This window comes from Meles meles, chromosome 15 (genome assembly GCF_922984935.1).
Source record: "Meles meles chromosome 15, mMelMel3.1 paternal haplotype, whole genome shotgun sequence".
NCBI classification, from domain to species: domain Eukaryota; kingdom Metazoa; phylum Chordata; class Mammalia; order Carnivora; family Mustelidae; genus Meles; species Meles meles.
In genome coordinates this window covers 6,468,800-6,483,717 of record NC_060080.1, presented here as the reverse complement: position 1 = coordinate 6,483,717, position 14,918 = coordinate 6,468,800, and the positions used below count along the sequence as shown (strand labels likewise).

The 14,918-nt window shown below is 43.5% G+C and overlaps 1 protein-coding gene across 1 annotated transcript in view; it reads right to left on the bottom strand.

Annotated features, from left to right (window-relative positions):
* The window catches only part of CPSF3 (cleavage and polyadenylation specific factor 3), a 43,806-nt gene extending 28,990 nt beyond the window's left edge, over positions 1 to 14,816 (bottom strand). The window contains exons 1-6 of the mRNA XM_045979591.1: positions 14,644 to 14,816; positions 10,777 to 10,840; positions 9,544 to 9,641; positions 4,977 to 5,105; positions 3,578 to 3,755; positions 1,920 to 2,009 (exon numbers count right to left, since the gene is read on the bottom strand). Of these exons, the coding sequence (XP_045835547.1) occupies positions 1,920 to 2,009; positions 3,578 to 3,755; positions 4,977 to 5,105; positions 9,544 to 9,641; positions 10,777 to 10,840; positions 14,644 to 14,693 (609 nt within the window). The 5' untranslated portion in view covers positions 14,694 to 14,816. The remainder of the gene's footprint in view (positions 1 to 1,919; positions 2,010 to 3,577; positions 3,756 to 4,976; positions 5,106 to 9,543; positions 9,642 to 10,776; positions 10,841 to 14,643) is intronic.
* Between the last annotated feature and the right edge of the window lie 102 nt (positions 14,817 to 14,918).

Here is a 14,918-nt window from a genome sequence, read left to right as displayed (position 1 = left end):
CATCAATAAAATGCAGTGATTCATTTCTCCATTAATATGCCATTTACTTGAACACACCGTTATAATACTAAGCTGGAAAGGAGAGCAACTAAAAACGTTAGAATTCAGATCTGCCTCTGCAGTAAGGAATTTTTAGAAAAAGAGGAATCAGGAAAAAAATTTAAAACTGAATCTTCCCTGTTCAAGATAATTCTTTTTAAAACCATTTTGCTTTCCATGGATGGGATAAAGGGTATTTCTCCCATCTTTGATAAATCAGAGCCTGTAAAACAGAAATAGGTATTGTTTCTAATAGTTCGGTTTAAGAATATCCCTTTAACCTCACTAGGTCTGGCCCAGCGGCCAGCAGCATGGGCATCCCCGGGAGCTTGTTAGACGTGCTGAATCTTGGGTCCCAGCCCAGACCTACTGAACCCAACTCTGTATTTTAACAGTATGACCAGACGATTCATATGCAACATCAAAATTTGAGAGGTACTGCTCTAAAGTACCAGATATAACGAAAATAACTTTTTTTCTGATGGTTAAAAAAACAGCAACACAAAACTTTCCTTAAATTAAGATCAATTTTTTAAAAGATTTTTATTTATTTATTTGACAGACAGAGATCACAAGTAGGCAGCGAGGCAGGTGTGGGGGCGGGGGGAGCAGGCTCCCCACTGAGCAGAGAGCCCAATGTAGGGCTCGATCCCAGGACCCTGGGATCATAACCTGAGCCGAAGGCAGAGGCTTTAACCCCCTGAGCCACCCAGGCGCCCAAATAAGATCAATTTATATGTGGAGTACCATTAGCTGAGCGAAAATGAACTCCTTTGTGTTGCTTAGGGACAGCAATATGCCAGGGTCTCTCATACTTGGGCGGTTGGGGGATGTTACATGTGGTGAAGGAGAGATAGACAGTTCTTCCCTCTTACTAAATATATTTGGTATTCTTATATATATATATGTATATATATATATGTACATGTATATATATGTATATATACACACACACCATAGGCCCAAAGATCTCTCTCCTAATCCCTGACCTCACTGTCACCAATACACATTTTTTTTTAAAGATTTTTATTTATTTATTTGACAGACAGAAATCACAAGTAGGCAGAGAGGCAGGCAGAGAGGCAGGCAGAGAGGGAGGAAGGGAAGCAGGCTCCCTGCCAAGCAGAGAGCCCGATGCGGTGCTCGATCCCGGGACTCTGAGATCATGACCTGAGCCGAAGGCAGAGGCTTTAACCCACTGAACCACCCAGGCGCCCGTCCGATACACATTTTTAAATTTGTTTCTCGTCATCCACCACCCTACCCCTCACCGAAAGCTCTGGACAGTGACTTGCAAACTACCAGGCAGCTGGACACACACACGTATCAAGTTAGCGGGGGCGATGAGCTGAAAGAGCCACGTGGAAAAGGCAGTGGGGTCACACCATTTCTATACAACCCCCTTAAGATGTTCTGTGAATTTGGGGTCATTCTCTCAGACGAAAATATTTAGTCTTTAGAGGAGGTGGCCTATCATCTCTGATAGGAGACCAGAGTTAACACATTGAACAGCAAGAAGGTAGAGCTGTGCTAATAGAAGCAAAAAAAAAAAAATACTAGTAGGGGCACCTGGGGGGGCTTAGTTTGTTAAGTGTCTGCTTTCGGCTCAGGTCATGATCCCAGTGGAGTCCTGGGATCAAGCCCTGCGTTAGGCTCCCTGCTCCACAAGAAACCTGCTTCTCCCTCTTCCTCCACCCCCTCCCTGCTTGTCTTCTCTCTCTTGCTCTCTCTCTCTCAAATAAAATCTTAAAATAAATAAATAAATAAACAAAACTAGTTCATTTACATCTGATAACTATATTATGAAAATGATATTTTTCCCCACTGGAAAAAATCCTGTTTCCACTACACTAATTAAAACAAACAGCACGAATACTTACAATAATAAGAATATCAGGTTTAATATTGGGAATTTCAGCTGCCATTAAGTGTCTGTCTTCTTGTCTTGAGAAATCACCTGTGTACAAAAGCTGTGAAAAAAATAAAGTTAGACAGGATTTTGGAAGGTTTTACTAGTGAAGACATTTAGCTCATAAAATCTAAAGGTCAAGTTCAGTAGAAAAAACAGCCTTACAACTGATGAAATTTAGATGCAGTACTTAATTATGTGTAATTCAAAGTGTATATCTCAGTTCAGTTACACAAACCGTCCAATGTTTCCATTATTCACTCTAACTTGGGGGAATGATACACTCCCAGGCGCACCCAGCACAGACAACACGTGCATTAATAAACTCGAGAAGTGCTCTGAACACCGGGGACAAAAAGGGCATGATGAGGAAAGAAATCTACTGAGGTATATGAAAAAACCACCTATTTTTTTTTTTTAAGGATTTTATTTATTTATTTGACAGACAGAGATCACAAGTAGGCAGAGAGAGGAGGAAGCAGGCTCCCTGCTGAGCAGAGAGCCCAATGCGGGGCTTGATCCCAGGATCCTGGGATCATGACCTGAGCCGAAGGCAGAGGCTCAACCCACTGAGCCACCCAGGCGCCCCTATGGAAAAACCATCTAAAGTGGACGATAAAAACACGGGGTATGCATCAAATTTCACATGGGAGTTCAGATCTGCATTTGGGCTTTCTGCTTATTTTTTATGCCTCTGAGCAAACAGTAAGGATAAATGATTTAGCAGTACGTAGTACAACTCGATGTGTAAACAGTTCAAATCATGAGCAGCTGCTCACAATTCAGGACAATATTACACCAGAGCATTGACTCTTAGCTCTGCCTACACATAAGAATCGCCTAGAAAACTTAAAAAGGGAAAAAAGGCCCAGGCCACACGGTCAGAGTCTGATTTGATGAGAATTTTTAAACAGGGTCCCTAAGTGCCTCCAATATGCAGCAGAGTAAAAGCGGGGGCTGTCATCCATCCACGTTTTACAAGGATGGTGGCAAGATCCGTTCTGATGAACACCTGTCACTCATGCAACGCCCGCCCCTTTCCGGGGCTTCCCGGTGAGTCCCAGAACACCAAGGCCACAGGAATGCCCAACCAGGGTTGAACTCGAAACAGGTACAGCCACAAAGAAAGCTCTGCCCTCATCATTTTTCTAAAGGACCCTGGAAAGAATCAATCCCATGGCACGGTGAAGGAACTTTAGTCTTTTGAGAAGCTTACTTTACTCTTCCTAATTTTGATACAGGAAGTCTTACTGTGGGGGTATGAACTGTGATTTTTTTTTTTTTAAAGATTTTATTTATTTATTTGACAGACAGAGATCACAAGTAGGCAGAGAGGCAGGCAGAGAGAGAGGAGGAAGCAGGCTCCCCGCTGAGCAGAGAGCCCGACGTGGGGCTCAATCCCAGGACTCTGGGATCATGACCCGAGCTGAAGGCAGAGGGTTTAACCCACTGAGCCACCCAGGTGCCCCTGAACTGTGATATTTAAAAGGAAAAAGCATCAACTAAATTTTATCCTATGTTCGGTGTTTGACACCTGGCAGGTCCTAGGGAATTTCCTTCAGTGTCACTTGGGGGCACAAAGCTCTGCACAGATTTCTCTTGGGGACGAAGCCAGAAGAGCGGCAGTACCTTCACACCCGCGATCTCAATCATGAACATGGCAGCTCCGAGGACGTGGCCCGCGTGGTAACACCAAAACTTGATTCCTGCAACTTCTTTAACTTCATGGAAGTTGATGGTTTCAATTTTGTCCATGCTCTCTTCCAGATCCGTCTCTGTATACAGCATGTCGTCTGCTGATATATTACTAAATATTTAAAAAGGCCAACATAAACAATTAAGGGCAAGATTTTTTAAACTCTTCGAACCCAAAGAGACTGTCTGTGAACGGAACAGCCACAAAATTCTTTTACTGTATGGATTATGCGACTTCGAATCTCTTGGACATTTTGGGTATTTTTTGACTCGGTAGTTATAATAATAAAACGTTTGGTGTGTACAGCTATAAAGCATGATTTTAAGCAAAGCGCATAGTACTCTTATGATAGTATTTCTCAATGTTTTTGTCTGCCCCAACACTCCTGAGAGATAAACTTGCTCAGACAATCACACACACTGAAACACAGCAGAGCTTCCCATCAGGATGTGAAAAGATTTCTCTACAAAATGTAGTATAAGTTTTCTCCTGGAAATCATGCTAATGTACTTCTAGAAAAGCAAAAGGGAGTCGTGCTTAAGGCCACAGACTCTGGTGCCAGATTGCCTGGGTCCAAATCCCAGCTTTGTCTCTTACAGTGACCATCACAGGCAAATCACCTAACTTCTATGTGTCTCAGTTTCATCATCTGTAAAATGGGATTCATAACAGAGCCTACAGCATGAAGTCAAGATGGAGATGAGTTAACATATGCTGAGAAGTGAGGACTATGTCTGCACATGGTTAGCGTTATTTTTAAGTGGTAAGCAGTATAATTACTAAGGGTAACTCTTCCATTCTTTTATATGTGAAGAATAACAAATTGCCTCTGAGCTACTTTTGGAATATACAAATGTAAACTTCCGAAGGCTAATAATTTATGCTGTAGGTATCACAAATATGCTTCTAACTTTTCTGATTATCCTCTTATAACTAGAAAAAAAAATCCCCAGGAATCTTTTTAATTTAAGATAGTAATCTGCTTTGATCAAATACTCTAAAATAAGATTTCGGTCTCTATTAGTGTATCATGTACTTGATCTCAAATTTTAATAAAATCATAAAATTCTGTTTACAAAATATTGTTAGCATATCTTATAATTCACCTAAATTACAAAGATTTAAGGATGTAAAGACTTCATAAAGACTTTATGGTCAGGAAGGTGCTGTGTTCACGATGGGTATTTAAGGAGTTGATACGGAATGACAAATTAATGACAGCCTTGTGCATAAAAAAGAGCGTCTCACTTCCAAACACAAAACGGTCCATATTTTGAACTTTATGTATTCTGTAGAAGCAAATTCCTGTAGGAATCTAATAAAGCAATTTACCTGACTTTGACATAATCTGAAAGAAGCCATCTATAAATAGCTTTTGTGGCATGAGTCATAAATGTTCTTCCTTTGAAACTTGTCTTCTGTAGAAACCAGGGCAAAGCTCCGCAGTGATCCAAATGGAAACTTAAAGAGAAACAAAAAGATTTTGTCAATTCTTTTTTTTTTTTTAAAGATTTTATTTATTTATTTGACAGACAGAGATTACAAGTAAGCAGAGAGGCAGGCAGAGAGAGAGGAGGAAGCAGGCTCCCTGCTGAGCAGAGAGCCAGATGTGGGACTCGATCCCAGGACCCTGGGATCATGACCTGAGCTGAAGGCAGAGGCTGTAACCCACTGAGCTACCCAGGCACCCAAGATTTTGTCAATTCTTAAAATACTATCCATCATATACTATATGGAATGAAACTGCTGCTCATTGTACAGAAAGGTCCTATGTAACAGTTGCATATGAGTACTTTTAGAGCATCAAGGGGAGGTTCTGTGCAGAGGGAAGGAATGGAGCACCCAGTTCTGCAGGGCTGGTGGCAAAGAGATCCCAAGACCCAGACCACCACCCCAGCTGAAACTAAGAGCCAGAAGCTCAACTGACTGTTCTTTTGGTTTCTATTTCATTGATTTCTGCTCTGATCTTTATTAAGTCAGTTCTCTTGCTGGGTTTAGGCTTTATTTACTGTTCTTCTCCAGCTCCTTTAGGTGAAAGGTTAGGTTGTTTAATTGAGACCTTTCTTGTGTCTTGAGAAAGGCTCGTAGTATTAGATACTTCCCTCCTAGGACCACATTTGCTGCATCCCAAAGGTTTTGAACAGTTGTGTTTTCATTTTCATTTCCTTCCCTGAATTTTTAATTCTTCTTTAATTTCCTGGTTGACCCATTCATTCTTTAGTAGGATGCTCTTTAGCCTCCAGGTATTTGAGTTCTTTCCAAATTTCCTCTTGTGATTGAGTTCCAGTTTCAAAGCACTGTGGTCTGAAAATATTCAGGGAATGATTCTAATCTTTTGATACCGGTTGAGACCTGATCTGTGACCAGTATGGGATCTATTCTGGAGACCGTTCCCTGTGCACTAGAGAAGAATGTGTATTCTGTCGCTTTAAAGAGGATGGAATGCTCTGAATATATCTGTGATGTCCATTTGGTCCAGTGTGTCATTCAAACCCCATTTCCTTGTTGATCTGTTAGACAATCTGCCCATTGCAGTTGAGTGGGGGTGTTAAAGTCCCCTACTGTTACTGTATTATTATCGATGTGTTTCTTTAATTTTTTTGTTAATTGGTTTATATAATTGGCTGCTCCCACATTAGGGGCATAAATATTTACAACTGTTAGATCTTCTGGTTGAATAGACCCTTTAATTATGATATAGTGTCCTTCCTCATCTCTTATTACAATCTTTGGTTTAAAATCTAATTTGTCTGAAATAAGGATTGCCACCCTAGCTTAGAACAGATCAACAAAACTAGGAGCTGGTTCTTTGAAAGAATTAATAAGACTGATAAACCACTGGCCAGACTTATCAAGAAGAAAAGAGAAAGGACCCAAATAAATAAAATCATGAATGAGAGATTACAACCAATGCCAAAGAAATACAATTATAAAAACATATTATGAGCAACTATATGCCAACAAATTAGGCAATTGTAAGAAAGGGATGCATTCCTAGAGATGTGCACATTACCAAAACTGAAATGGAAAGAAATAGAAAACCTGAACAGACCCATAACCAGTAAGGAAATTGAAGCAGTAACCAAAAATCTCCAAAGAAACAAGAGTCCAGGGCCAGATGGCTTCCAGAGGAATTCTACCAAACATGTAAAGAATGAATACCTATTCTTCTGAAGGCATTTCAAAAAAATAGAAATGGAAGGAAAACTTCTAAGTTCTTTTTATGAGGCTAGAATTACCTAAATCCCAAAATAAGGCAAAGGCCCCACCAAAAGGGAGAATTATAGACCAATGTTCCTGATGAACATGGATGAAAAATTCTTGCCAAGATACTAGCCAGTAGAATCCAATAGTACGTTAAAAGGATTATTCACTACCACCAAATGGGATTTATTCCTAGGCTGCAACAGTGGTTCAACATGCACAAATCAATCAACGTGATACAGCACCTTAATAAAATAAAGGACAAGAATCATATGATCCTTTCAACAGATACAGGAAAAGCATCTGACAAAGTACAACATTCTTTGATTAAAACTCTACAGTGTATGGCTAGAAAGAACACATGTCAATATCGTAAAAACCATCTATGAAAAGTCCACAGTGAATATCATTCTCAATGGGGAAAAACTGAGAGCTTTGCTCCCAAGGTCAGGACACAGCAGGGATGTTCACTCTCACCACTGTTATTCAACATGGGACTAGAAGTCCTAGCCTCAGCAATCAGATGACAAAAAGAAACGGACAGCATCTGAATTGGCAAAGAAGAAGTCAAACCCTCACTCTAAGCAGATGACATGATACTTTATGTGGAACACCCAAAAGATTCCACCCTGAAATTGCTAGAATCATACAGGAACTCAGCAATGCAGCAGGATATAAATCAATGAGAAGAAGTCACTTGCATTTCTATACACTAACAATGAGACAGAAGAAAGGGAAATTAAGGAGTCCATCTCATTTATAACTGCACCCAAAACTGTAAGATGCCTAGGAATAAACCTAACCAAAGATGCAAAGAATCTGTACTCAGAAAACTATAAAGTACTCATGAAAGAAATTGAGGAAAACACAAAGAAATGGAAAAACATTCCATGCTTATGGACTGGAAGAAGAAATGTTAAAATGTCTATGCTACCTAGAGCAATCCATACATCCAATCCAATCTCTATCAAAATACCATCAACTTTTTTCACATAGCTGTAACAAATAATCCTAAAATTTGTATGGAACCAGAAAAGACCCCAAATAGTCAAAGGAATATTGAAAAGAAAAACCATAACTGGTGGCATCACAACTCCAGACTTCAGGCCCTAGTACAAAGCTGTCATCATCAAGACAGTATGGTACTGGCACAAAAACAGACACACAGATCAATGGAACAGAATAGAGAGCCCAGAAATAGACCCTCAACTCTATGGTCAACTAATCTTCGACAAAGCAGAAAAGAACATCCACCAGAAAAAGGACAGTGTCTTCAACAAATGGTGTTGGACAGCCACATGCAGAAGAATGAGACTGCATTTCCTTACACCACACACAAAAATAGACTCAAAATGGATGAAAGACCTCAATGTGAGACAGGACGCCATCAAAATCCCAGAGGAGAACACAGGCGGCAACCTCTTCGACCTCCGATGCAGTAACTTCTTACTACACACGTCTCCAAAGCAAGAAAAAAGCAAAAATGAACTACTGAGACTTCATCGAGATCAAAAGCTTTTGGCACAACAAAGGAAACAGTCAACAAAACCAAAAGACAATTGATGGAATGGGAGGATATATCTGCAAATGTCTCGTATTCAAAAATCTATAAAGAACTTACCAAACTCAACACCCAAAGAATAATCCAGTCAAGAAAAGGGCAGAAAACATGAACAGACATTTCTCCAAAGAAGACATACAGGGCCGCCTGGGTGGCTCAGTGGGTTAAGCCTCTGCCTTTGGCTCAGGTCACGATCTCAGGGTCCTGGGATCGAGTCCCGCATCGGGCTCTCTGCTCCGCAGGGAGCCTGCTTCCTCCTCTCTCTCTACTTGCCTCTCTATCTACTTGTGATCTCTCTCTATATATCAAATAAATAAAATCTTAAAAAAAAAAGATAAGACATACAAATGGCTAACAGAAACGTGAAAAAATGCTGAACATCACTTGGCATCAGGAAATGATCAAAATCAAAAGGAGATACCACCTTACACCGTCACAATGGCTGAAATTAACAGGTCAGGAAAGGACAGGTGTTGGTGAGGATGAGGGGAAAGGGAAACCCTACTACACTGTTTACACTGTTGGTAGGGATGCAAGCTGGTGTAGCTACTCCGGAAAACAGTATGGAGGGGTCGTGGGACCAGCTGCACAATGTCAGGCTCCGTGCTCTGTGGGGGAGTCCGCTGGAGAGTCTCTCTCCCTGTCTCTCTCTGCCCCTACCCCTACGACTCTCGTGTGCTCTAAATAAGTAAATCCTCTAAAAAAATTTTTTTAATTAAGTAATTAAGTAAACTCTACCCTCAGCGTGGGACTCAAACTCATGACCCCGAGATCAACAGCCACATGCTCTGCTGACTGGGCCTGCCAGATGTCCCAGAAAACACTCTTCTAAAACACCAGAATCGGGCGCCTGAGTGGTTCAGTCAGTTAAGCGTCTGCTTTCGGCGTGGGTCACGATCCCAGGGTCCTGGGATCGAGCCCTGCACGGGGCTTCCTGCTCAGCGGGGAAGCCTGCTTCGCCCCCTCCCTCTGCAGGCTGTTCCCCCTGCTTGTGCTCGCTCTCTTGTCAAATAAATAAAGTCTTAAAAAGTAAAACACCAGAATCTTAAAATCTGATAATGACCTTTATAGTAACAGTTCTTGAGAAACAGTGTCGTTAATAAAGAAAATAAAGAAATAAATAAAATAACTTACTGACTAATTAACAGGAGATCTATCTCAGCTGGGTCAATTAAATCGATATAAGGAAGAGCGTCCATTCCTTCTAGGCCTGGGTGGATTCCGCAGTCCAGCTGAAAGAGCAGAGAAAAGGATCACAATCCCCTACACGTTTTATTAACACTTACTTAATAGCTAGTATTTATAACAATCCGTCAACACAATAATCAAGAGGGACGTATACAGTAACATCCGCAATGCAATTTTTACTAAACATTTCAAATATGCCATTAACAATTCTCAATTTCCAAAACAAAGAGAAAATACAGCTCACATTTAAGCCACGGGATACAAGATAAAAGACACCTTCTTTTCAGCTAGTTTTTGTGGTCGCTCTAATAATGCGTGAACTCCTGTTCAAAAACTTTGGTGTCAGAAGACGGTGAGCATTTTAAGTTTACGGACTCACTACTCCCAGCTCTGGCTCTAGTAAGAAGGCAGTAATCAGAAATGGGAAACTTACCAGAAGAGGGCAACTGAAGTATTTTAAGGCATTGGGGAAGGAATTCTTAAAGTCAGCAACTCATAACTTACCTGTTCGTTCTGGGGACATTACTAGCACAGTAATGCAACAAATGACTAAAAACCCGACGATACCTGACACCTGCCTGTTCTGGAATGATTTGGAGAAGCACAGAGGTGGGACCACGGGAATGCGACGAGCCACGGAAGTACCTATCTAGCGAGGACTATGTCATCAACTCTTCTAATCCCTCTGTCTTTCAGGGAAGGAAATGGGCTTAGGGCCAGACTGCCTTGCCCAAGGTCAGGGGTCCTGGTGCAAACTTAGGTATCTAAGCTGCCGAACCAGGGCTCTGTCACTCCAGGCTGTGTGGGGGTAGCTGGAGCTCCGTGTGGGTGTGGACACCCAGTTCCTTGGCGCTCTTCCACTGGGGGTGGAGGGACCTGGGAGGGCAGATAGGTTGGCTCGACCCTCCAAGAGTAGAAGAGGGACCTCGAAGAAGCAATAGTTCAGGAGACCTGGTTGATAATTTTGGAATCTTAGACCACATTCTTCTCAGTTTAATGCTGTGTCAAATTACTAAGTTGAAGTGTATATTACTTAGTCACATTCATGTTACACAGCACAAACTACATATACCAACTGTGACATTTTTCTGGGAGCTAAACAGAGAACTACAGTGCTGGAAAAGATCGAACCCCCAACCAGAAAGAGCCGTACCATTATCCCGACTACAAAATAATTACCATTATTTTTCTTCCTTTGAACTCCAGGATAATACATGATCTTCCTACTTCCTGCCCAGCTCCACTGCAAACATTCAAGGGGAGAAGAAAAGATGATTAAAAACAATGAAAATCAAGCCCAATAAATCCAAACATTTTTACAATGTAAATTATGCCCCATTTGATGACAGCACTTATCTGAGGCAGCTAAGAGTTTGAGGAACTTACACAAAGACAGGGAAGAACAGTGTCTAAATGGGAAAAGATGGAAAGTGACCCTTGGGAATTGAGGGATTTTGCAGCTGCTAAGATGGTGAGAGAAGATGGTACAGATACAAGAAGCCCAAGGTTAAGTTCAGTCTTCTGAAGGTTAAGGTTAAATCACGATGTAACAGAAATCTGGCAGTTACACAGATGATGGGCTCCTTCTTCTATGATTAGCACTTAAATGTGAACCTATAAGCACTTCGTAATTCTTTCATTGCTTTTAAGAGCATAATATGTATTTACATTTTACATTATAGCTTAAATTTAAATAGACATTTTATTCGTAGCCATGCATCTCAGTCCCTTTGCGTTCGGGCTTATTTCAAGATACTGGATGCCAAGTGCTTCGACAATTTTCCTTTCTTCTTAAACGTGTACAACAGCCTTAAATTCCAGTTATTACAAGATGCACTTGAAGTTCAACCTCACCTGTTTTTCCAGCCCCTCACCTTCTCTGATGTCTTTCCCCACCCATCTAGGTAACATTTCACTCACTCATTCAACACCATGGTGCCCAGCGCATGGAAATGCCATGATCTCAAGGAACCTGGTCCACTTCCTGGGAGACACACACGAGGTGGCTCCCCAAGCGGAGATCCTAGCGTGGGGCGCGATGCTGATCCAGAAAATCAACCCCCCGTGGTGCTACCATGAATCCCTGGCCTCGCGCTCTCACTGGCCCCAGAGGCAACCTCGTAAGCGTCCCTAGGTCAGTTTCCTCTTCTGGTTTCCATAGCAACTATTTCAAACTTTGTCCCCATTCTCCATTCTATCTTCTTCACTCGAGGCAAGGGCCTTCTGTGCATCAAAAAAATACATACAACTCGTCTTTGTCTGCTTCCTCGACTTCACTTACCAACCCACCAGCACTGTGTCTCCCTCCATTTTCCCCGGAGCGATACAGCAGAGCTCGCTTACTGTCCCAGGCCCCGAGGCCCACCTTGCCACCACGGTCTCCATTCTACACACTCCGTCCTCCTGAGGCCCCGGACACCGCTGCTTCACCAACTCTGCCCCTCCCATTTGCTTTCGCCTCACAACGGACACGTGCTACTGTGTTCTCGCCCGAAAACTAAAATCCTTCCACTCTGATTTCCTTTAGTCCCGTAATTCCGTTCCCCAGCCCCCTAAGAGCTGTGTTCGTTCTGGCTGCTGGTTCCTCACCTCCGGTCCCTCAGCTCCCTGCAAGCTGGCTTTGACTAACCACTCTTTTGGATCTGTACTTGCAACTTGTCTCTTTGTTGCCAAGTGCAAATAGCCTTTCCCGCCCCTCCCTTGTTCTCTGAGCAGCCCGTCACCCCTTGCCATCATCCCTCTTTTGAGCGCTTCTCCCTTGACATTTCTGAGTCGTGCTCTCGTCTGTGACCCTGGTTTTCCTCCGGAGTTTCCTTCATACCCAGATGCCCCTGCCCACACTTCAAATGTTAGTACTGCGAGGGGCTCTCCGTGGCCCACTTCTCAGGCTTTGTGATCTTCGGTCTTGGGTTTTTGACATGCTGACGACTTCCAAGTCCTTATCTATAGCCCAGATAGATTTCTGAATTCCAGACCTCTGAAATACACCTGGCATTTAGCTCTTTCTCTTGGGCTATCACACAGGCACCTTATATTCAAATGTGCCAAACTAGTTTTCACCTCAAGTCCCTTGAACTTGCTTCCCCCCCGGAATATCCCTCAGATATTGACATGATTGGCTCCTTTGTTTTATTTGGGTCTCAGTCCAAATGTCACCTTCTGAGCCTCCTCTTGACTACCTTCTCTCGTTTGCCCTTCGCACAACTCTATCATAACACAAGCACATGAAGTTACTCTATCTACAGATTTATGGTTTCTTCCTCACTATGAAAATGAAGACGCCGTATGAGCAGAGACATCGTCTATGCTGTTAACTACTATTCAGCGGCAGCGGCAGCACCTGATATGGAAGAAATCTCAAGAAATACTGACTAAACTCCCAAATTATAAACCTTGGAAACATTACGCTAAGTGGGAGAAGCTGAAGCCGGTCATAAAAGGTTACATAGTATATAATCTCATTTAAGGGAAATGTCCAGGATAGGCAAATCAATTTCAATACGTCCTCCTGGATTTCCACCACCAAACCCAATCCTCGTCATCTGCTACACTGCTGAGAGCGGTGATCTTCCTAAGCACAGTTCCTACTATGTCCCTTCGATGCTTAAACCCTCATTGGCTCCCTAGAACGGACATGGTGAATGCCCAGACTCCTTAGTATATATACAAGCTGGTCCCTGACAGCCTCTCCTACCTCATCTGCTAATTTTTCAGCCACAGAACACAAGGAAACCAGCCACAAACTGTGACCACCCTCATTTTCACCTGTGCCGCTTCTGCTGCCTGGAACATCCTTGCCCTGCACTTGACCTGTCTTCAGTCCCTACTTGTTCTTTAAGGCTCAGGTCAGGCACTGTGTTTTCCAGGATGCAGGAACTAGCCTTCTCAACTTGTTAGAAATCCCCTTTCCATAACTCTCCCGGCACTCAGTGCATGCCGATCTGTACATACACTCAGAATACACCATTTATTGAGCACCTACTATGATCCTCACAATAACTGAAGCCATATTAATTTCACGTGAGAAAAATAGGCTTGGGGAAGTTGCTGTCCTAGCAAGTGAGAGAGTAGGGACTGAATTCCAAGTCTGATCCCAAAGTAAGGGTCTCCTATTATTCCAAACTGTCCCTCCGGAACTTTTCACTTTGCACTGCAATTCTTTCTGAAAGGGTGAATTCCGTTAACTCGGCGCTGTCTTATTCGCATCTCCAGTGCTTAGGGCGGTGCTGGACACTTGCTCAGTGTCTGCTGAACACAGGAAGAGAGGGCAGGTGTGAACTAGGCAGTGGGAAACTTGCGGTATGTTCCCAGGAGGTGCTCAACTAGTCTTTACAAATGGATGAGCAGACACGTCTACCTTCTGAAAAATGCACAAGTGAATGAGAGGCTAACTTGTATCTAATTATATGTCTGTGAACTCAAATTGCTTGTCTACCAGGAAAGGTTCTCCACAGCTGTTTCCCTCTCTCAGCCGCATTCCGGATCTGCAAAAAGTGTTTCCCGGGCAGAAGGCCATCGCCACCGAAAGACGAGCCTTCTCACGGACAACCAAGAGCTGAGTTTTTATCCTTAACATCTCTGCTCTTTCCCTCTCCTTGTCTTTCTTATTCTGCTAGGGCCTTAAGTCAGAACGTCAAAACTCACAGCTAACTGATTCCCTCTTTCACATCCTGCTTGGCCAATGTCAAGTCCTGGAGGAAATACGGAACAGATTTAGATCTTACACCGCCACGGCCTAACCCAGGTCCTCCTCTCATCCTGCCGCCATCAGCATCAGCGCCTTCCCAGGCTTGCCACTCTGCAGCGCCCAGGGGCCCCGACAATTTTTCCCGCCCCCATAACATCTTCTCCCGAGATCGAAGAATAAAACCAAGTCCCATTCCACCGCTCTCCAACCCCTGAGAGGCCTGGCCGGCAACTGCGGACTAAGGGGCCGGCTCCAGAGGCCTGCCGGCGAGGGGGGCGACCGAGAAGGCCAACCACCCGGCCACCCCGCCTCGCCTCTCACAGCCCGTGGCTTCGTTCCCTCTCTCGCTGGGCCCTTACAGGGGTCGGATCAGCAGCTGGTCACTTTCCTCAGCAGGAATCGCAGACATTTCGGAACTCTGGGGCTGAGGAACAGGTGGCAGGAGTCTTCTTAAATAGAAAGCAGAGCCACGGGGAACCAATGGTAGAAAAACCCCATCTACCAAGGGCACAGCTTCCGGCACTCCGGCGCCCGCGACACTAGGCCCCTCCCCTCGACTTCCGGTCGCCGACGCTAGGGCGCGAGGTTCCTCCCCCAGCGGAGCCCGGAGAACTGTGGCGGGCTCAGACCGCGC